General features: G+C 27.1%; 2 protein-coding genes across 5 annotated transcripts; one reads left to right on the forward strand and one right to left on the reverse strand.

Moving 5' to 3' along the window:
• Positions 1–215: 215 nt before the first annotated feature.
• NF-YA7 (nuclear factor Y, subunit A7) lies at positions 216–5,228 on the reverse strand. Of its 4 annotated transcripts, none has more exons than XM_028065308.2 (7): positions 4,976–5,191; positions 4,207–4,261; positions 3,972–4,077; positions 1,534–1,676; positions 1,112–1,213; positions 850–1,014; positions 216–751 (listed from the first exon to the last, which is right to left on the reverse strand). In XM_028065308.2, the coding sequence occupies exons 3-7, from the start codon at positions 4,027–4,029 to the stop codon at positions 563–565; spliced, it is 657 nt and encodes a 218-aa protein (XP_027921109.1). In that variant the 5' UTR covers positions 4,030–4,077; positions 4,207–4,261; positions 4,976–5,191; the 3' UTR covers positions 216–562. The 4 variants fall into 4 exon arrangements, with proteins under 4 accessions (XP_027921109.1, XP_085527680.1, XP_085527681.1 ...); XM_085671554.1 differs by lacking the exon at positions 4,976–5,191 and adding an exon at positions 4,738–4,949; XM_085671555.1 differs by lacking the exon at positions 4,976–5,191 and adding an exon at positions 4,408–4,715.
• A 13,058-nt stretch (positions 5,229–18,286) lies between these two features.
• On the forward strand, positions 18,287–18,962 carry LOC114179145 (uncharacterized). Its single transcript, XM_028065378.2, has one exon. It carries the CDS (start codon positions 18,321–18,323, stop codon positions 18,798–18,800), a length of 480 nt encoding a protein of 159 aa, XP_027921179.2. The 5' UTR covers positions 18,287–18,320; the 3' UTR covers positions 18,801–18,962.
• Positions 18,963–18,986: the final 24 nt, after the last annotated feature.

The raw sequence follows: 18,986 nt of genomic DNA on the forward strand, positions 1-18,986 counted from the left end.
AATTATATATATATTTTTTAAATTCAAATGCATCCTTTTTTAAAATACATGTAAAATTTATTCTTTTATCTGTCCCGTTAAAAACAGGCGTGGCAGGACAAGTTATAACCAAAAACAGGATAAATTTCAATATCAGTAAGAACGTTGACCTTATTTATCTATCTATCAATAATTACTGAACAGAAAGAACTAAAAATATTCACCACTAATCATGGTTGAAACTTGAAACTCCTTGAACTGCCTCCAGCAAGGTAAATAAACATGATCCAACCAATCCAAACATGGCTTCGGACAATCTCTAATCTCTCTACAGTACCAAATACAAAAGAAAATGCTCACCATAAAAATCTCACCTACCAAAGGCCAATATTTGATAAATCACTTCAATTTACATTTTACCTGCATCATGCCACATCCTAACGTACCAACCTACCACACAAAACCTACAGTGTTTGTACAAAGCCAGAATGAAGCAATAGTGGGATATCCAAGGCAGGTATTATTGATCCTCTCACATACAATCGATCACCCCACTGTCTAAGATATTGTCATTTCTGTAGTTTCAGGATGTCCTATCTGATGATGTTTGATCATTTTTATCAGAATTCAGATTGATATTGGATTGTGATTTGTCTGCTGATGCCACATCATTATGCTGGTTCTCCTCCTCTTTCTTTGAATTCAGAAACCGACCACCACATCCTCTCGGTCTTCTCAGTGCATGCATGTGTCGAGATTCATGCAAGTATGGCTGCAACGTTTATTACAGAGGAAGTGAAGTAAGAAGCTTACAACAATAGAACATTGGTGCCATTACAACGAAATGTAAACAAGCAGAGAATGATATACCTTCCTATTTCTTATAGCTTTATTTTCTGATTCAGCTTTAGCACGGGATTGTCTACGTCTCAATATACCGTGATATTGTTTTGCATTGACAAACACAGGTTCCTCAACTGCATCAGTTGGAAGAGGAACACCAGCTTGCTGAATTCCCATTAACTGAAGATGGACCTGGAACAGGACATGATTCAATAATTGGAGGATAAGAAAAGTATACAAGGAGACACTAGAATATTAACAGAATCAACATTAAAAGATTAGAGCAAACCATTGGCTGTGCACCATAGGCTTGTGGGGGATAAGGTTGAGTATCATAGGGAGCAAAGATGCTTCTATAATAAGGATCTGGATATGGATACACAGGTGGTACCTTCAATTATATAAGAAAGGAAAATAAATCAGTAACATGTACAGAACATTTTCATCATGATTTGGTAATATTCAGATTCAATTTGCTTCAATGACAAAACAACGGCAATGGGTGTCTATCTTATACCCACAACAGGCAAGACACATTGGTAGGTATCTAATGGCTATGGCCCATACAAAAACAAACCATTCCGTAGTAACTCTGGAATTAATCAAATATTAGGATGAGATTCAATGAGGACTGATGACGTCAAATAATTAAAGAAACGTGTCTCTTTTAAGACAATCAGAAGGAAACCCAAAGAGAGACGAAGTTCATACCATTGCATGCCCAGCTCCAAGCTGGCCAGGTGTTGCATACTGTACATTGACATTCTGGGTACTAATACCGGAATCAGAAATTCCATTCGCGGACGGGGACTGCACTTGGGACTCGGACTGGTGCTGCCCTTCATCTTCATTATCTGCATAAACATTTTGTTACATAAGTTCAGACAGTAAATATGTTCTCCGAATAGAGTGAAGGAACAAGTAAAATGCTTCAATTTAAAAAATAAAAATAAACATCAAAATTCCAATCGAATAGGATTAATAGCAAACATGCTAAATCCAAAACAAAACAAAACATCTTAAAAACGAACCTAGTATAGCATTTTATAATACATGTGAAACAATTAGAATGCAAAAAACATCTATGATAAATGGAACATAGACTCCAGATTTCAGTTGAGTTTGTAAATACAGAAGAAACAGAGATTGTCAAAAACATTAGTTGAGGTGAACTTTTCTGCCCAAATTTGTCACCTGCTAATCATGTGACAACTTATAATTTCACTCTTTTCATCTCAAATTAATGTGCACTTTTTTGGTGGAGGACAATTTCCTCTGCGATGTAATGAGGATCTTGCTACAAACTCCTGCACATTAATTGTCTTTACAAATCTCTAAAAAAATTAGCTTGAATGAGGGAAAATCGAATATATCACTCAAGAAAACAGATAATTATGAGCAAAGCTGAAAAGGATATACAAAGGAGAGGGGTAAAAAGCATAATTTATTAATAAATAATTTTCACAAATGAAAAAGGCAGTAGTCTACACCACCAGCATAACAGCCAGATGAGAAGAACTGAATTTGCAAATATGCAACTATTGTATTATGAGAGCAAGTGAATAGATTATCATTAAATATTCTCAAGCAACATACACAAAAAAATTCTTCATTTTTGACTAAGTTAGAATGCAAAGGAGCCTAATATTTGAAGAGACAGCTTTAAGGGAGAACTGATATTTTCACCCGATACCAGGGAAATGAATAAACCATAAATAAAAAAAAAAGGTGTGTAATTACAATATGTGGATGGATATGAATAATATTTAATAGCTAACATAGTCTAAACCCCTTCACAATCCACACCTTACAGTGAGGCAGAGTGAGGGAAAACATCAAATAGACATTTAGGCTTTGCTTGTTCCAGGTATCAGTATTATATAGCATACTATACATGAATAAATTCATAGTTCTTACAATTTACCATTTTCACATGATAAAGTTTTAGAATCTAGAATGCACACTGGAGTTTCTGAGGAAAGGTTCTACTTGGTTCTACTCTAATGAACAACAAAGCAAGAATAATATATTAACAGTTTAAATATGTTTTTAGCCCCTCAAATTTGGAGTAAGTGTTTTTGACTTCGAAATTTAAAATTGATCATTTTATACCCTGCAATTTGAAAAATGTTTCTTTTAGTCCATCAGCCATAAATATCACTAAATATTAAATTTATATAATTAACAAATTGCTAATGGCAACCTGTTTTGATTTTGCATCCTTATCTTATCATTAAATACTTAAGCACATGTTTTGATTTTGCATTCTTATCTTATCATTAAGTACTCCTTTTGACAACATTTATGCATGTGACAATTGGGCCAAGGGACTAAACAAGCTTTTTCCAAATTACAAGGACTAAAAAGATTAATTTTAAATTTGAAGAACAAAAGATAAACTTAACTCAAATTTGAGGGATTAAAAATATATTTAAGCCATTTATTAACATATTATGTAGTAGGACAGAAAGGTGGCCAGTGCAGGATTTAGTTAAAAACAAAGTTAAAGTATTCGAGGATTACAGGACTTACTTTTAAAGAAGTTTAAGAAGTTCAAATTTTGTTAAAAATAACAAAATGAGATACTATGACAGCTAAAATAGGATTTTATAAATGCTTAACGATAGCATGAAACCATAAGTAAAAACTAAAAATATAATAGCAAGGAAATGTTGATTGCAGTCCTTAGGCGTGACATCAAAACAAAGATGCTTCTCAGAAAACCAGTAAACATACACCATAATAGCAAAAGAAGAATACAAGAAATAAGTCATATTATGCAGCTTCAGTGCAAGAGTATGAATTCAATGACTTGCGAGATTAAGAGATAGGCAACCTCAAAAGACAGCGAGTTGTAGATCTATGATACTGAGAGGTCAATATCATTTAATGCAAACTAATAATTTTCAAGAGGTAACGAATACAAAAAGGGTAACATTCAGTGTAGTTGCCTGTATGAATTGTAGACAAGATTAAAAGTTACTAGTCAGTAAGAACATAAGTTTTTATGAAAATTAAGATCCTAACTTTCTGTTTCTGAAAATTATCATGTTTTCTTTAAGAAATATATTTTTTACCCTTTTTTGTTATTGTCACAAAAAGAATAATTCATGACACAACAATATTAAATGCAAATTTGCTGCACTCACACCAGTAGCTATTCATCTTTCCCATTTTCAACTTAATGTGGAGTAGAAACTTCTCCATTAACAATTCCTTAGACAGGGATGAGTTACTGTTGTTGTAACGATTCCACTAGACACAAAAACATCAATGATATTGGTCAATATGCTGTTAACTAAACTTGGGACATGCAGTTAATCCACTCGTCATAAATGGGAAAGGTTACAAATAATAAATTGCACCAAGTTCATGTTAAAATACCAGTAAGGTTGTGAGCAGAGGTCATGTTTCGAGAAGGGCGTAACACTGTCCAAACCTGGAACCAGAATAGAATTTGTAGACAGAAGAAGTTAGGAGTATTACAGCCACATGCTACACATATAAAACAGAGTAACAGAAGCTGAAACGAAAACTAAAACAGTTAACAGTATATACGATTTATAGTTCTTCAACTGAACTTACATATTGGTTATACCATAAAACCAGAATAAAGACAGACAAAAGCACATATCAGAGATGGATGTACTGTAGAGATCAGATCACAAATAAGCGAAGATAAAAATAGTTTGCAACTATTTGTTACAGTTGTTCACCGGCTCTTGTAGCATGGGGAGAAGGAATAAAAATATATAATAATAAAAAAGAAAATCAACCATGAAACACAAAATTTCAAATAAAGTGACACAACAGAACATTTGAATAAGAGAATTCCCCCAAACTAATCAAACAAACAATTCCAAAAATTGCAAGCAAAACCGGTTAGAGTGAGAAAATAGCAGTTGGGGTAGTTACAGAGCACCCAGAAGCTCAAGATTAAAAATTGCAAACAGGAAGAACCCGAAGAGCATGTGAAGGGCGACAAATTCACATCTTTGTTGTGATTACACATTCGCTTGGAATTGAAAAGCAAGAAAAGACAGAGAAAATAAAAAAAAATGTTGGGAGAATTAAATCGAAAAGCGGTAGACGGGAATTTGGTTGGTGATTGATTGGAGGGAAGAAAATTAGGGTTTAGGAAATGGAAATTAACCTTGAAGCAGTTGAATTATTGTGGTTGAGAGAAAGTGGTTGCGGTGGTGTGTAAGAAGAATGTGTTGTGTTGCGTAGCGTTTGTGGGTACACAGCTACTACGCTGGACCCTCCCTATCCACACACCAAATCCTGCTGCATCTTTCTTTTGCTTCCAATTCCCCACAGATACTTCCTTTCTCTTTCCTTTTTCTTTCTCTTCTCCTTGTGTGGTTGGATCTTCACCAACAATATTCTCTTCAAACTCCTCAACTTTTTTTTTATTATTATTATTTTTTCGTCCTTATGAAAATTCATAGTGTTTGTTTCATTTTGACATAATGTTTAAAATGGTCCTCATTTGTATCGAATGTTTAAAATAATTTTCATTTTCGCGATTCATATTTTATTTGGTCGGTTTCTGTGACGCTTTTTAAATCAATAACAGAGTACTCTATATGTGGCAGACACTATTTGTATTACATTGCATTGGGGTGTGTTACGTGTACTATACATTACTTTGTTACTGATTTAAACGACATCATAGAGAATGACTAAATAAAACACAATTGCGAAAATGATGATCATTTTAAACATTTAGTAAAAATGAGAATCATTCTAAACATTATGTTAAAATGAGGATCATCCGCAACAAACAACGAAAATTAAGACGAAAAAAATATTTAAACCTTATTATTATTATAAAAAAATTATTTTCATAATACAAAATATACAAAAATATGTAAATATAAGTATTTTCTTTCTATATAACAAACTATGTAATTTTTCTATTATTATTTTTGCCCTTTTAAGAACTCAATTAAGATTCATAATAGCTTCAATATTTTTGGTCAAATAGTTTAAGTATACTTCATTTACTAGATCTATAAAACTCCAATTAGTCCACACTGATATTTAGATTGTATTTGATCTGCTTTGACTTGACTTGATCAATTGAAAATTCACTGACCTAATTGATTTAGTCCATATCTTTTAATTTTTATAAATATATTTGTATATATTAAAAAAATTCAAATATTAATTAAATTATGGTAATAATGTTTTGAAATTTAAAATTATAATCATAATTTTAAATTGTAGTTATTACTTTATTCCACAATTTGATCTGTAGCAAAAGCAGATTTGAGATAGAAGGACAAAATTGTGGCTTAGAGTTGCGTAGGTTTGAAACTATTACACGTGGTTCAACGACAAATAAAATTATTATTTATTTCTTGCATTTGAAGTTGTTGACAAAATTTACGTAGATATTTTAACCTAAGAGTATAATTCAGCAACATGGATGTATAAACTTCTTTAAATTTTTATTTTCATTACATGTATAAAACTTCATTTCCTTTCCTTTCTTAGTGTTAAAAATGTATTGTTGGAGTGGAGTAAGAAATAAATAAAGTTTCATATTCCTAGCATTTGAGTTTCTCAACGATAAGATGTGCTTAAGAAGTTAAAGACACTCAACAAAGATTCACCCGTACAAGAATTTCAGAAAATTTATGATGTTTGCATTAATTTTATCATAAACAAATTTATGTATTTTTATTAGTAAAAATAAGATTTTGAAATTAATTGGATATATTTAAACGGTGTGTCATGTGATTCTCTCTTGACTAATTATATTTTGTCTTATAAAAACTTCAAAACATTAATTATTTAGGCTTTAATGTTCATTTAAAGAATCTAAAAAGAATTTGTTATTTTACAAAAATCTTGTTTTTTTGTTTTCACTTATTGGCAATGACGATATAAACTAATTTCATGGTAGAGTATTTTTTTTTTTTAATTTTGGAAATATGATAGATATTTAAATTATAAAAAATCATTTGTGTATCAACAACAGGAGTTTATTTTATTTAGTATGTCTCACATAGAGAATCTTATAACTTGATTTAATGATAAGAATCTAGTTCTTTATCATCATATTTTGTCTTCTTTTCTTGATATGCTATCTACAAGGAAAATGAGACAATAGAACAAAAAATATTTGTCCAAAAAGAAGATTTAAGATCAAGTTGCTAAGATCTTGATGTTGAGGAAAGACTATGTAGTTTTGTAATAGTCCGAATGGATTTTAACTCTAAAATTTTGAAGGTGAGTACATAAATAAATAAAAATTTAAAAAATGACGTTGAAACTTGATTTGTAATTATAATTATTTTATATTTGTATTACTTTTTCTTAAATAAAAAAATGAGTCAAGTTTTATACGTTACACAAAATAAAAATATTAATTCCTTTTATGACTTTACCAAGACTTAGATAATTTTTAAAATAATAAAAGAAAATATTTAAAAAATATATACATAATGTTGTTATTATTTAATAATTAATATAAATTTCATTTCAAGGATAGGAATTAGAGGCAAATTAAATAGATATTTTTATTCTTATTTATAGGTGCATAGTTTGACATTTAGAACCTCGCATTTAAATTCTCTCATCTTATAACTTAATCATCAATTATATTTATATATCACTTGATCCGGTATGAAATTTAACCTATATCATGAATGAAGAAGATACAAAGTTGAAAAAAAACATTTTATATTAAATACTTTCTTTATATTATTTTATTGATTTTTCTAGATTTCATTATCATATTAAATACTGTAACAAGAGTTTTATATTTATATTTATATTTATATATATATATATATAATTTCATGTTAGAAAAGTTAGATTCTGATACCTTTGTGAATCTCTAAGAAAATATTTTATTGGAAAACTTGTTAAAACTAATTTCCGAAAATAATTTTTTCCTCAATTTCTTAAATTGAAAAATATATAAATATTATAATTCCCCAATTCGAAATTCTCGAAAAAACTACAAGTTAAGATTGAAGAGACATTTACTTAAAAACAGTCACCAAGGGATTTAAGTAAATTCAGCTTATCCGATAATTTTCATTTTATGACATTAATCGATGTAAAATTTTATTCTATAAAGCTTATTCCAATATTCAATTAATGCGTTTCAAAAATCTCATTATGAAAAATCTTATTTCGAAAATTTGACAAAGTTTGTTCTGAAAATTTTCTGAAAAAATATTGCGGAAGTCACTTTTAAAAAAGGTAACATAGTCATTTTGAATTTTGGAGGTGTGTAAAGAAATTATGAGAGTGCAGGAAGTAAAAGCCGTAGGTCAATTAGGAGCCAAAAAATCAAAGTCCATTTAGTTTAGCAAGTCAATCTAGACCTATGATTTTTGCATCTGACAAATTATTTTCTGCACCTCAAAAATTTCAATATGCTCCACTATACTCAATTATACCCCTATTGTTTATGAAATGGGAGGTAGAAAGGATGAAAAAATTAGTTGCATAATAAAAGTTAATCAAAATGAGGAATCCAAAAAGTTAAAAAAAAAATGGGATGACATTTTAATATTTTTAATTATTTATTTTATAACTTTTTCTAATGAAACTTATTATTATTTTATTAATAATTTAAATTTCATTCAAGAATATTATTTGCATACCTATCCTTATGAATTAATTTTCAGTTTTCAGAAATCAATGAATCTTATGCTATGGATTAATGATTTTTTATTTGATTACTCTCATTACTTATAAAATTTATTATTCTTTATGGAATGTAAATATTTGTATTTGTATTATTATTTGATTTGTATATATCCTTTTAGATATATTTTATATTGATAATTGTCTTCATGATATGTTATGTCCACTTTTTTCCTTTTTCTTATTCTTTTGCTTGATTTATTTTATAACACATTATTAGCATAATGTTTTAACGAACTAAGTTAGTAAGGACGTTTTTTGTCTAAAGACAATATTGTGTGTCTCAATCTAGACTCTTTCTAATTTTTCCTTATTTATAATTTTATCTTATATTCTTATTATTATTGTACATGTCTGGCCCAACAAATATGTTAACTAATGTGGCCCATTTAACTTATTGACCTAAAGTGATTGAAAGATATTTTGAGATATATCGGTTGGTGCAGATATTCATACATTAACATTATATGTGACTAAATTTTGGTAGTTTAATTACGTCATTATATTCCTTAATATCATATATTTACATATATCAGAATATTTGATATAATAGGTAAGGTATCACATTATTGTTATTATTCCTCTAATTCAACATATAAATTAGTAAGTTATTATATTTGTTTATATTATTTGATATTCTCTTGATATTATATATTTTTATCACACAAATGACAAGGACTCTGAAACCCTATAAATACACATAGTATTTCACCAACCAATACACACTTTTTCATACTCATTCTCTTCTGTTCGAAAAGATTCAAACTTTCTTATTGACTTGAGCATCAAAAATATTATTATTATTATTATTATTATTATTATCATTATGATTATTAAAATTATTATGTATATTTGATTATTTTTATAACATTTCATATTGTTATATTAATTTTATAGTTTCATATATATATATATATATATATATATATATGAAATATGATTATTAATAATATTTTATGTGTTAGTTCTAATCATGTCAAACCTTGCAAAATCTAAATTTGTTGCCCTTGGTATCAAGAGGAAGAATTATTTATCTTGGATATTACATGATGTTGAAATACATTTAGATTTATATGCAATGGATCTTGGTGATGCCATTAAATATATAAATGAATCATTTGAGTGATTGATTTCCTTTTACAACAACAATATTGTGAAAAAAAAAAGATTTCACAAATATTCTTAATTTATTTCATGTCTTCTTATCGCTCAACAAAATAATAAGTTTTTAATGAAAAATCGTAAAACTTACCTAATTAGTTCTACTCCATTTCAAAAAATGTAGCAATCTCTGATCATGATTGTGGACATGATCATAAAGGAAAATAAAATTCAAAAAGACATTTTGGGAATGGAGAGTAAACGAGTCTTATGATTTTTCATCAAAAGCTCATTGTTTTGTTCAGCGTTTAACGATAAAAATACATGATTTAAATAAATAATATTTGTAAAATATTTTTTTCACGATGTTGTTGTTGCATGAGGAAATTAATAATTCAGATGATTTATTTATATCTTTAATGGCATGACCAAAACCCATTGCATATAAATCTAAATGTATTTTAACATCATATAATATACCAGATAAGTAATTATTCCTCCTAATACCAAGGACAACAAATTTAAATTTTGCAAGTTTGAGATGTTTAGAACTAACACATAAAATATTATTAATAATCATATTTAATGCATGAAACTGTAAAATTAAATTAATATAACAATATGAAATGTTAGAAAAATAATCAAATATACATAATAATTTTAAGAATAATAATAATAATACCCATTGAATCTAAATATATCTTTAGCTATATCATCTCCTCAACATTTAATATCCAAGAGAAAAGTAATTCTTCCTCATGATATCAAGGGCCACACATTCAAATTTTCATAAATAAACGAATTATGAATTGATTTTCATATGATTGATTTGTTACAATTACTCGTGTGATTGATTACATGATTAGTAAAACAATATAAGATAAACCCGAATAACTATATAAGATATGTTAAGTCATCACCCAATATTAGGGTGGCAAAATAGGTTGGGTTCGACGAGATAGCCAGCTTATGTTAAAAGGGATGAGTCGGGTTTAAGATTTCAACCCTTCAACCAGTTTGACTCGGCTTGTCCAAGCTGTCAATTTGAAGGGTCAAAATACAGGCCAGCTAGATCAGGCCCGTTGGTCCCTTATAAAAAATAAAATGATGATTTTTTTATATTATATTTTTTAAAATGTGTAAATATATAATATTATTGTAATTTAAATTAAAATCATTAACATTTATAAATTAACTTATGATTATTAGTTATAATTTATGAAGCCCGATCATGCCTCATCAATGACGTGTCCCGTGTTCGACATGTATCGGACACTGACACTCGTAAGACACATATCAGTAAAGTGTTCAATTTGAAAGACATTTTTTTTTTGTCTTTAACATGACTTTGACATGATTTCAACACAATGTTAATAACCACAAATTCCATAATTTTTTGAAAAACCCATCAACTTGTAAATTTATCACATAAGTTTCTATTATAATTATAAAAATAAGGAAAATATATTATATGATCAATAATTTTCAGTTGTTTAAATTAGATTCATTTATGTGTTAGTTGACAATGTGTTAATTGAGAGTTTGAAAATAATATGTATATACATGACATGTCCCGTGTCCGTCTCCAGACTTCATATGTGTCTGTGTCCGTATCCAAACTTCATAAATTATAATAGAGTAATTTAATACATAAAGGTAATAATTATTTTAATTTATCTAATTAAGAACATTAACTAATTAATTAAAATTTTATAAAATATTTTATATGACTAAATATACTTTTAATATATATATATATATATATATATATATATATATAATAAAAAAATTAAAAAATTTGAAAACAAATTAAAAAATAAAAAATATAAATAAAAAAATGACGGGTCAACCCGATCGACCTTTTAGATCATTTATGTTAAACGGACAGAATGTATCACACAAATTTCTTTTTAAATTTTTTTTAAATGATTTCTTTGAAATGTATAATTTAGAAATTTTCTTAATAAATTTTTAATAATATTTTCTAAAAGATGTTTTGGATTTTTAAAAAGTCATTTTTCTTATTTCTCAATAAGGTGTGGAGAGAAAAATATGAAGATATAAAAAGTAATTACAATCGATTTAACATAGCAATGTAAATGGTGATATTACGAATTAAAAGCAAAGGATCATATTGAGATAAATTGGTCAAATTAACTTGTGTATTATTAATTATTGTTAAAATCTGCTAATATTGTTTTTTAGAAGTACAATTAAATCAAAAGATAATCGTAACAACAAAGAAGAAAAAAAAATATTTGGGCAATATTTTTCTTAAAGGCTTTTAAAGAAAGAAAAAAAAGGAGTTTTTTTTTCTATAAATAAAATTAGCTTACTAATAAGTTAATGGGTAGATAATATTTTATATTTCCTAGAATTTTGTTTTGTAACTTGTAATTAAAATAATTTTACTTTATTTAAAATTAAAATATATTTTTTTCTTCATATTTTCTATCATAAAAATATTAATAAAGAAAATCATTAAAACAAACCTTATCTCTGAATGTTTGAATTTTATTCAATTTTTCATAATTGATTCGAAATTCACATTAAAAGTTGAACAAACAGTTGTTTCTATTTTTTTTTTTCAATTTGAAGACCCAAAAAGAATTATAATAGTTATCCAAATATACACAATTATTTTGTTATAAACTAAAAATTGAAAACACACACACGCAAACCCAATAACTTATATTTTAATTAGTTCAATTTTAAAAGTCAAATAAGATTATTCAATCATTCCATAAAAAAGATCAAAATTATTGTTATTATTTCATATAATAATTAGGTGCATGTCAATTATATTCAACAATGAAATTGAGAAAAAGAAAATCCTCTACTTGGTCTTCTTTTGCCATGTGAGTTTGTGTGTAATGCAAAAGTAAAGACCAAACATTCAAAGATGCAATCATGGTTTTTATTCAGTGCTATATCATAATCAAGGTTACAAGTTAAATTTTCAGTTTTACAATATAAAGTTCAGGACTTTTAATCTTAAATAAAAAAATTAAACAAAATAAATAAATCATTTTTCAAGTTCTACCAGGTTAAAAAAAGTAAAATGTATATTTCTAAAATATTATACTAAATTAAAAGTTTTAAAATATTAGAGTACAATAAAATAAATAACATAAAATCAAACAAAATTTCATAATATAAGCGGTTGAAAAACTCACATTGACTAGAGATAAGACAATTTCATCGTATATACGTGGGATACAAACATCACCTTACAAGCTGATTTTGTGGGATTAGTTAGACTTAAAGTCTACTTCTAACATAATATCAGAATCATTCAACCATAATCGGACTGCTAAAGGACCATCCATTAATTTCTAGTCCCACCACAAGATTATAATGTATAAATGAGGTGCAAACCTCATCTTACAAACCAATTTTATGGGATTAAGTTAGGTTTAAAGTCCTCTAACATAAACCTTCTATTAGAAATGATAAATAAAATAAAACTTGATTATAAAATACTTGAATTAGGGATGATGCATGCATAAATTTGTTGTAGAAGGCTCATGGTGGTGATTGATTATCCAACACATGGAAAGGTATAATTAAAGGTAGCATGCATTTTCAAAATGATGATGATGTTTACTTGTTTTTGTGTGCATGGAAGAATATATCATATGTGCTTTGTGTTGGTTGGTTCATTGAAATTGATGATGTTCTTGCTTTTTAACCAACTAACTCATTTTATCATCTCTAACCTTCAACTCCTTCATTGGCTTTGTTAGGCTTTGAAATATTGTTAGGCAAAGAATTTTGGTTGGTGAAGACATGGTTGTGTCATTGATTTCTCATTTTACTAAAAGAAAAATCTCAAAACAATTTCCTCATGCCAAATTATTTTTTAAAATTGTAAAATATGTTTAAGAAAAATTACACGAAGCATTGTAGATTATTTTTCTTTGATATACTACAAGAAAAAAAATTATATTAAAAAAAATTATTCTATTAAGTGCTCAAAATATTTTTATTTTTATTTAATTATACCATCATTATTTCTGTCTTTCAGTCTCCTTCTTGCCGATCAATTTTTGCATCAAAAATTGAAAGAGATATAAAAAAAACGAATTGAATGATGAATTAAATATAAGAAGATAAATTAAAAACACTTATGTAATTTTCTTAGATATAAAATAAAATGAGAAAGAAATTGAATGAAAATTAAATAATAAACACTTTTTTTAATGAAATATGATTAAAATAATAAAAATTGTAAGTTATTTAAAATTTAATTGACTGAAGAGCAATATATTTTTGTTTAATTTTTTTTTCACCAATATATTTTGTTAGCACAACTTGGTAGTTTATTGGGAAATGGATTGTGTTCAACTTTTGCATCATTTTGTTCTTTTAGTTAAGGAAAAGAAAAACAGATAACAAAGTGGGCCCTCATACGTGAAACTTGGCCCAATTGTGCATGTTTCACTCTTTCAAAAATATAATTTTAATTATTGACTATTTTTAAATTACATTATAATAATCACTTAATAATAATATTAGTTTATCAGGAGTAACTAAAGAAATTTGTGTTGTAAGTAGTCTCAGAACTCATCTATTTGGTTTCTGTAATGTGGAAATTTCTAGTAACTCATTAAAAAGGTAATACTTGAAAGTGTAATTAAATATCAAGTGCATATAAAATACATATATAGTTATATAAACCTCAACAATTTTAATATTTCAATCAACCAAAATACTTTTTCATTTGAATTTTCTAAAAGAAAGCCAACATTGCTTCTTATACCTTAAAAAAAAAACATGTGGGTTTCAACATACATTTTTATTTATTGAAATTCATTTAAAATTAAAAAATTAAAAGATAAAATTTTGTTAAATATGACAAATTCACAAAATTTTACTATTTTTAATCAATTGTGATAATTAAAAAAAAATATTTTCAAAGGAAAATGTTAAATATTGACATTTCTCATAAATAAGTAATAGGCTAATCGAACCTTTAACAAAATATCAAAATATATATATATATATATATATATATATATATATATATATATATATATATATATATATAAGTACACAAATGAATATAGATATATTACCAAATAATTTAGTTAAAGTCTTATTTAACAGGCTTTTATTAATTGAGAACGTATAACATGGTATAGTAAAAATTATTGTAACAAAAAAGTTAACTTAATCATAATGGTTAAAAGTTTACATATGTCCACATAAATTCTTTAAAAATAGAGATATAAATAATATAGTTTAAGTATTTATAATTATGGTTTATAACGGGACAACGGGTGTGGGAACTCATAACTGTACTTATTTTTAATAATGTTTCGATATTTATTAATTAATTTTTATAAAAGAAGTAAATAACAACTGAATTTGTTTTTGTTTTTTCGATATCATAATTATATATATTTCAATTTAAACTATCAAATAAAATTTCATATAATTACTACATTTTTTTTTTAATTTTAAAAACATTGATAAAATATAATTAATAAAATAAAAAAAGTATTTAAAAAAACATATATTCAAGTTTAGAAATAATGTAAACATCTCTTTACTTTCCTTCCCAAAATTATAATGAAATATACATTTTTATATATTAATAAAAATTATAATACACAACTTAAATAAATTTGAACAAAAAATAATATTAAACTAATAATAATTAGAATTTAATATATATATTTTAAATAAAATTCATAACAATTACTATCAACGGTTTATGAGATTAAATACTTATGTAAGAAATACTTGTATAAAAAAAAATAACAAAAAAATATTAAAAGAAATAAAAATATTTAAATGTGAGATTAAAAGCTATTCGATTTATTGTAATTGATAACATACCATTTGAATATAAGTGTACAAAATTTTTGATAAGAATAAAAGTATTTGGAGATGTAAATTCATTTTGTGGATATACAACCAGCCAAACCATTAAAAAAATGAGGAAAAGTGTGTAAAAAAAAAATTATCAAACTAAACACTAAAAATATCATATATATATATATATATATATATATATATATATAATTGAAAAAATTAGATATTACTAACATCCATACCTATACTAATTAAGATGAAAATGCTCTGTAAAAAATGAAATCGAGTTGAAATACTATTCTATCCGTCATTACTAATTTATACAATGTAATTATACTTAAAATAATTAAATAACGTATATATGAAGTGGTTAATAATTTATTTTTAAAATAAATTATCGTTATATTATAAACAAAGGAAAAGTTTAACCGAGCCTTTTTCCTTTTCAAGATAAAATAATTTCAACATTATTTCAGTTATTCTGTTTGAGTAGAATGTAATAAAGTCATATTAATTAAATATTAAATAATTATTTAACAAAATTATTGTTATTTGTTAATTGCAACGCTTATTTATTTATTTATTTTTCCATGAATAAATTCAAGAGTTTTAATTTTGATGCAAATAAAAACTTAAAAATAACATGCAGCCACATTTCTAGAAGATAATTAACTTTTCAAACATACCACGGCTGTATAGAATTCTTCTAATGATTGAACACTACTTTACCAGATGACAATGTAAGAAAGTTATAAAAATAAATCGTTAAATAAATATTAATATTTGATACACACTACACTTTGCATCAATAGTAAAATAAAATAAAAAATAAAAATCTAATTACATCAATGTCTTGTATTGTTATTTAATTATATTTAATGATTAATAAAGGTTAAATCCAATGAAGTGATGAGTTATAATATTTTATAATAACTATTTCATGTCTCAATTTCTTCCAAGTAATAAATTCGATAATTCCTATTACTCATCACCATCTTGAAAGTAAAAAAAGTGTACTATTATTTAAATCCTTAAAAAGAAATTGAATTAAACAATGTAGAACTTTTAAATTGAATTAAACAATGTAAAACTCTTTACCTTTTACAATAAACAAAAACTATTTCATATATTACATTAATTTCTTTCTCTTTTCATCCCAAAGTAACACACACCATAGATGAATTGTTTATTCTTGAAAGTTCTAGGGTGCATGAAGATCAATCCATGATGAAAAAAAAAAAAAGTGTAAGTGAAGGACCATGAGGAATAAAGCCCTAGACATATCTTTTTTATAGATGAGGTATATAATCTACGAAAAAAATAGTACTAAAACAAAAGTTGTTCAAGTAGGAGTGTATCTTTTTTTCTTCTTCTTGTACATGCATTGTATCTTTTTTTTTTTTTCATGTTACTTTTTCCTTTTTATTTGTTTGTTCTTCTATACTATTCCTAGTTCCTTGTTTCTACCACTTTTCTCCACAAAAGCATTTGTATGAGAAGAGTAAAACCCGCCATCATCTTCGGAATTTTCCTTTCCAATTTCTTCTCCCACTCACTTCACCTTTACTTTTTCTTCCCTCTTATATATGTATAATACTCTATTTGTTTTCTCAAATTTTTTCTTAATTAATTTTCTTATTTTCATACATTCTTAAAACTTTTATTAACGTGAACTTGGACAAGTCTTTTATAGATGAAATTTCTCTTTTCAAAATTTGAATATTTAGGTGAAGTTAGGATATGTTTGGTTCAGCGAATTAATTCTCCAACGCAGAAAAAAGAATTAGTTGTTTTTCATTCAACTTGATTTTTTATTTTTTAATTGATTTTGAAAACCAAACACTACACATACTCATTCTACATTAGAAAATCAAAATTTGATGCAAAATCAAACACGCACTTAAATGGTTGTCCATTATGAAGGTTTGGTTGGTTACAATTATTATTTAGGGTTAAATATGTTTTGGTCCCTCAAATCTTAGTAAAATTAAAATTAGTCAATCTTCAACACTTTTGACCAATTTAATTATTCATCCTCAAAAATACGTGAATTTAGTCATTTTAACCAATTTTTAAGTTTATCTAACGTTTCAAGCGTATTTCATGATAACATTTGAATTGTTTACCCCATTTGACACATTTTCCGCTTTAATGTTAACTCAAATATTATCATAAGATACGTTTAAAATGTCAAATAAACCTAAGAAAATTTGGTAAGAATGACTAAATTCACGTATTTCTAAAGATGAATGACTAAATTAATATAAAGTTTCGAATATGGACTAATTTCAAAATTTACTAAAATTTGAGGGATCAAACATATTTAACCCTATTATTTAATTGAAATTTATTTTATAGGGAGCGAGAAATAAAAAATTTCATCTGCCATTAAAATAAACCATATACCTCATACTCCATTTCCTTTAAAAAAGTTGTATTGTGCATGTGCAATTTCCATTTAGTTTTCTTATTTAATCAGAAGAAAAAAAAGAGTCAAAATTTCAAATAAAAAACATCACGAGAATACTTAAAGACAAAAGTAAGGAGTAGTAAAAAGACAAAGAAGATAGCGGCGAGAGCGAACAGCAACCTTTACCTTTTCCTCCGACACATTGTAAACACAGACTTAAATGCTTCAAAATCTTCACTGTAAAGATTTGCGAAAGAAAAATAAATAAAAATCAATTACTCATTTTTAATTTATAATTTATTTTTTTGAATTTTTACTACTAGAAAATTTCAGGAAAAACACATGAACTTGTTTTTCAAAGGTTCAGACACAAAACCCACTCTTCTTTGACTTTAATCATCATTCCAAAACGACACCGTATTCAACATTATACTTCTCAGTCTCTATATTTATATGCTTCGTTTCACTTCACTGTCACTCCAAAAATTCATTTGCCATGGCCGTTCCCTTCGCCCTGGTTTTCTTCGCCGGAGTTGTTCTTGCCGGAGCTTCCAGGGAGCTCCGGCCATCGGAACACGGCCTTACCTTCCAGACACTCTCACCGGCGGGGGCACATTCCTCGCCGGAGATGCGCTCCTTCTTCAACAGCGCCAACTCCTCACCGGCCATGTCCTCCTCCTCAGACGTCGCATTGCCGCGGGCCATGGACTCCGGCGACGCCTCCCCGCCTGCGTGGTGGCAGTCCGCCGGAGGCCATGGAGGAGACGGCGTGGGGAAGGCGCTGACGGTGGCGAGCCTGGTCTGCGGCGTGGCCGGCGCGGTTCTGCTGGTGGTTTCGGGCTTGATCTATTTGTTCAAGCACCGGAACAGAAAGCAGAAGAAGCTAAACGCAGCGTTTCGCGTCGAGATTGGGAATGAAGGTGAAAATGATGAAGTGGAGAACAACAAATTGCAATTGGTGGTACGCAACCCCTAGAATTGCGCTCTATTGTTCACATTTTGATTTTGATTTTTCATTGCTTCGTTCATTTTTCTCAGTAGTGTTGTATGATTAATTCCACGTTGCATGTAAAGCGTAGCGTAACGGTGTTAGATTTATGACTTTATTATATAATAATATAATATATATACTTTTTTTTATTTATTTCACGTTTTTCTATTC

The sequence above is a fragment of the Vigna unguiculata genome, chromosome 3 (assembly GCF_037176805.1).
Source record: "Vigna unguiculata cultivar grain cowpea cultivar isolate G323 ecotype 2 chromosome 3, ASM3717680v1, whole genome shotgun sequence".
Classification (NCBI taxonomy): Eukaryota; Viridiplantae; Streptophyta; class Magnoliopsida; order Fabales; family Fabaceae; genus Vigna; species Vigna unguiculata.